General features: G+C 45.8%; 1 protein-coding gene across 1 annotated transcript; it reads left to right on the forward strand.

Annotated features, from left to right (window-relative positions):
• Positions 1-2,269: 2,269 nt before the first annotated feature.
• On the forward strand, positions 2,270-4,573 carry LOC308285420 (centromere/kinetochore protein zw10 homolog; the record flags this gene model as incomplete). The annotated part of the gene is made up of 1 exon (XM_080726177.1): positions 2,270-4,573. The coding sequence occupies one exon, from the start codon at positions 2,270-2,272 to the stop codon at positions 4,571-4,573; it is 2,304 nt and encodes a 767-aa protein (XP_080582303.1).
• Between the last annotated feature and the right edge of the window lie 156 nt (positions 4,574-4,729).

Genomic DNA, 4,729 nt, shown 5'->3' on the forward strand with positions numbered 1-4,729 from the left:
ATATGGAGATCCCTGATGTCATCAATATTAAGCCCATATCTTGGAATGCCCATATATGGACATAACGTGTCAGTCTCATGCATGTGGACTATGATGTCAGACATCTATGGTGTCCGTCATCTCCATATTTGGGAAAAGTTTAACTTTTGCATTTTCCCATTCAAGTCAATGGAGAAAATGTATTCACAAATAAATGTAGATACAGAAAATTAAACTATATTATAATGTAATAACGGATATCTTTTAGCAAAATGCACCCAGACGTGTCCCAATGACGCCGGTCGATTTGTCTTATGGCCCAAGTGCGTGCCACCAAAACCGTGGGAGGAGTAGCGCGGCAAAATAACGTTTATCTGGAAAGATGGATGGAAAGTTGGGTGGAAGTAATAAAGTCGGACAAGTACTACATGGCCTGGTTGCCCTGTGAGGGTAACCACACTAACAAGACAGAATCTAATAATGGCATGGCTCCATGTGCATGTTGGACGTCATGTAGCCTGTCTATGACGGCAGTCATCTACTGACCTCAGTATTATGATGTCAGTCATAATGGCATGGCTCCATGTGCATGTTGGACGTCATGTAGCCTGTCTATGACGGCAGTCATCTACAGTATGACCTCAGTATTATGATGTCAGTCATCTTCATATTTGGAGCCAGGTTTCAGCTCAATCTGACCTCATTGAGTTGCAGCTTAAAACTAAAGTACCTGCAACACTCAGCCACTCAGTTGCTTTTTGTTTTATAAGTTGACAACTACTACACTCAGCCATTGCAGGAACGATGCAGCTGACACCCTTCAGACCGTGGCGTGATTTCTTCCAGGGATCGGGCCGATTCGCCAGACCAGACTTTGGGGATCTACCAAAATGGAACAACAGAGTGATCAACAATCTGCTTTATTACCAGACCAATTATTTTGCCGTGGCCGTTGTGGTTTTCCTCATCATTGCATTCCTCAACCCTCTGGGCATGTTTCTGGGAGGATCTGTGGTGACCCTCGTCTTCATGGGTTCTGCGTGGGCAAGAAGGAACATGGCCATGATGAAGAACTTCGCAAAGAAGAACTCAGCTCTGTTCATCATAGGGGCCATGGGAACCAGCTACTTTTTGTTTTCCTTACGTGGCTGGGTCTTGATTTTCATCTTTGGACTCACCTTGCCTTTGTTGCTGGTCCTGGTCCATGCCTCGCTGAGACTGCGCAGCATGAGGAACAGACTGGAGAACAAGATGGAAGGTGTGGGGCTGAAGAGGTCCCCCATGGCCATCATCCTGGACCTCCTGGAGCAGCAGGAGGAGATGAACAAGATCCAGGAGTTCCTACAGAGCGAAATGTAAGAGGCTGGGAGGAGGGTTCAGGGTCAACGACCAGATGCACTATGGCTGGCTTTTACTGTAACATCATCCAGTGAAAGCCGCTTCCAAGGAGTGGCTTTGTCTGTCCCGTACAGTCTGTCCCATAGGATTTGTCAAGCTTCCCATGACAATTTGGCCCTCCAGACAAAATCATTCATTCATTAAGAATTCATAAAAAATATAGAACTAAAACACATAAAAAGTATAGATCTAGAACACAGAATGTATAGATCTAGAACACAGATTTCATAGCTCTAGAACACTTGGAATGAAAATTCACCGCCTCACTTCGAACCGAGGTTTGATTTTTGCAACTTGCCCACAGCTGTTCCACAAAATGTAGACTGGTGCATCTCCATGTCAACAGAGCTTTCTTCATCGTCCTGAGTGTGTGACATTTTAAGATGACTTTTTCCAGAGGCATGCGAAGGTCTTCCGCGACACATTTCGTCATTGTTATGTCACTTTCGTCAACATGTCATTCAACACATTTATGCAAAGCATAAATTGACCTTCACTGATGAGATGTTAGGAGATGCACCATCGGTTTGATTCCTGTGTTCTGTGTGTCCATATATTTCCATTGCCTAGCTGCCTTAAGTAATTAAGTGAGAGTGCAAATCGTTCGGCAGTATATCATCGCTTAGAGAGACAGTGTGTATTTCAGTAAAAGGTTATAAAAAGTAAAAGAAAATTTACATACTTGGCCTACTGACAGGGTGCACAAGACATTTGCGCTGATCAGTCCAGTTGTTTATGAAATTAGCCGTGGACATGCACACATACTGTACACCTACAGTGCCGCGCCTTAACACCCAGCAAACCTGGTGGCACTCAAAGCAAGAGAAAGTGACCCAATAAGGCTTTTCCTTGACTTACAAAGTGACATTTTAATGAATGGTTTGGACAGGACATGGCGTCATTCATTACAGAAGTGCTGACTAGCTCTGGGAAACTAAAGAAAGAAGACCTATCCACTAAAATAACCAAATTGTCATGTAAAGTGGTGGATACGAAGGAAGACATATGTGACATGATAAACAAGAGATATAATGAATTCCTTCCTAGTCTACAAGGGGCTGAGGAGCTCATGGGGCAAGTCAATCACGTTTCCAAAGAAATTGATATTCTTAAAGTTTGCATTGAGACAGAGGTGCTGCAGAACATCCATGTGAACGTGGCTGAGTATGAGAGGCTCAAACAGCAGCTGCAGAGAAACTCTGTCATTATCACAATGCTGGGACATCTCAAAGCGTTTCACCATGCGATGGAAGATTTTGGCAAAGCCCTGCTGGAGAAAAGCTATGAGGATGCAGCCAAACAGTTAGAACGGGCAAGTAGCAGTGTGGATTCTCTGAAGACATGGGAGTGTTCAGAGCTGCCCCTGCTGCGATCACTGAGCTCTGAGTTAAATGCCCAGAGAGAGAATTTCATCTACCAGCTGGGGGAGGAGTGGAAGAGATTAGCCATGTGGAAACTGCCTTCTTCTGAGGCGTCGATGGAAATGAAGTCCTTAGTGAAGACAGAGCTACATCTGACTCTGGGATGCATTAAGGATGAAGAGCAGAGTCCTCCTGCCCTGCTCTGCGGTCTTGTTCAAGCTCTTGCAATCCAGGGAGTCCTTCATCGCGAGATGAAACCTTTTACTCAGGTTCTGCTGAAGAACCTGCTGAAGCCACTGATAATGTACCCCACCCTGTTGGTGAATGTAAAGGAGCAACAGGGTGAAGGTACTATCTTGGCCCTACAAAGTTTGGAGGAAAGCCATATGGAGCACCCAAGTCCTTCGCAAGTCTACACTAAGCTCCTGATAGTGCTCAGAACACTGCATTCACACCTGCTAAATGTATCAGTTGGTGAGAAGAAGCTGTCCGGAATCTTGGGTGATCTGATCTGGGAGGAAATGTCCCACTGCATCATCCACAAGTGTCTCCTTTACTCCATCCCTACCAACACCAGCCAGCTGGAGACATACAATGCGGTGATCCAGGAGACGGAGGAGTTTGAGAAGTCCCTTAAGGAGATGCAGTACCTGCAAGGTGATTCCACAGAACTGCTAAAGTATGCAAGAGATGTCAACTCTCACTTTGCCAGCAAGAAGTGCAAGGACGTCATTGTGGCCGCACGCAAACTCATGATGTCCAACATGCACAACACTGTCAGAATCACACCAGATTCAAATCTGGCCCTTCCTAAGCTACCGAATCCAGGTTCAGGCAACAAAACCGAGCAGAAGACCCCTCCCAGGGATGAGATGAGCCTGGACTATGACAAGCAACTTGGTGCCAAAACCATGTGTCTGCCAGCCTGTTACATCAGCCAGTGTGTCCAGCAACTAATGGAGTTGGCCCTGGACACTCTGTGTGAAGCTGTGGAAAGCTCTCCAACTTGTGCCACACAACTCTTTTTCACCGTGAGAAACATATTCCTGCTGTTCTACAACGTTGTTCCAATGTATCATAAAGAACACCTGCTCAAGTTCCCCCACCTGGCAGCCATCCAGCACAACAACTGTATGTACCTAGCCCACCACTTGCTCACGCTGGGCCATCAGTTCAGACCCCATCTGCATCCTCTCAGTGAAGGGGTTGTCACTTTTGTCGATATGGTACCCAGTTTTAGGAAACTAGGTGCCCAGTGCTTCCTAGCCCATATCAACGTCCAAAAAGCTGAGATCCTAGAGAGACTATCTACTGCTCGTAACTTCTCCAATCTGGATGACGAGGGCAACTATGCAGCGGCCAGTAAGGCAGTCAGACAGGTTATTCATCAGTTGAAACAACTGGGCACAGTGTGGCAAGATGTCCTACCTGCCAACATCTACTGTAAAGCTATGGGTAGTCTCCTGAACACCGCTGTCTCAGAAGTCATCGCCAACATTTCGACGTTAGAGGATATCTCATCTGAAGATGGAGAGTGCCTCCATGCACTGTGTCAAAGCATCATTGAGGAAGGTCCCCTGGTCTTCGTCCCACTGGCAGAGGAGATCAAGAACAAGAAATACCAGGAGGAAGTGCTAATCTATGTCGAGAAGTGGATTACCTTCAAGGAGCTGGTTATCGTGCTGAGGGCCAGCCTCCAGGAGATTGTCGACAGGTGGGCAGAAGGTAAAGGGCCTTTGGCTTTGGAGTTCTCCATTTCAGAGATGAAGAGCTTGATCCGAGCCTTGTTTCAGAACACAGAGAGACGAGCTGTTGCTCTAACCAAAATCAAATAGCCATTTTCTTGTAATTTTTAAGAGAAAAATATTTATCCCACATCCTTTTTTCTTCTGTAGGCCTACAGTTACTGCTCCTTGCTGATTTCGTCAATAGATTCTCATGAACTGTAAGGACCCGTTTACACATCAAGATTTGCCATATGGCAAAACGAC

This window comes from Nannobrachium achirus (assembly GCF_963921795.1).
Source record: "Nannobrachium achirus genome assembly, chromosome: 1".
Lineage (NCBI taxonomy): Eukaryota > Metazoa > Chordata > Actinopteri > Myctophiformes > Myctophidae > Nannobrachium > Nannobrachium achirus.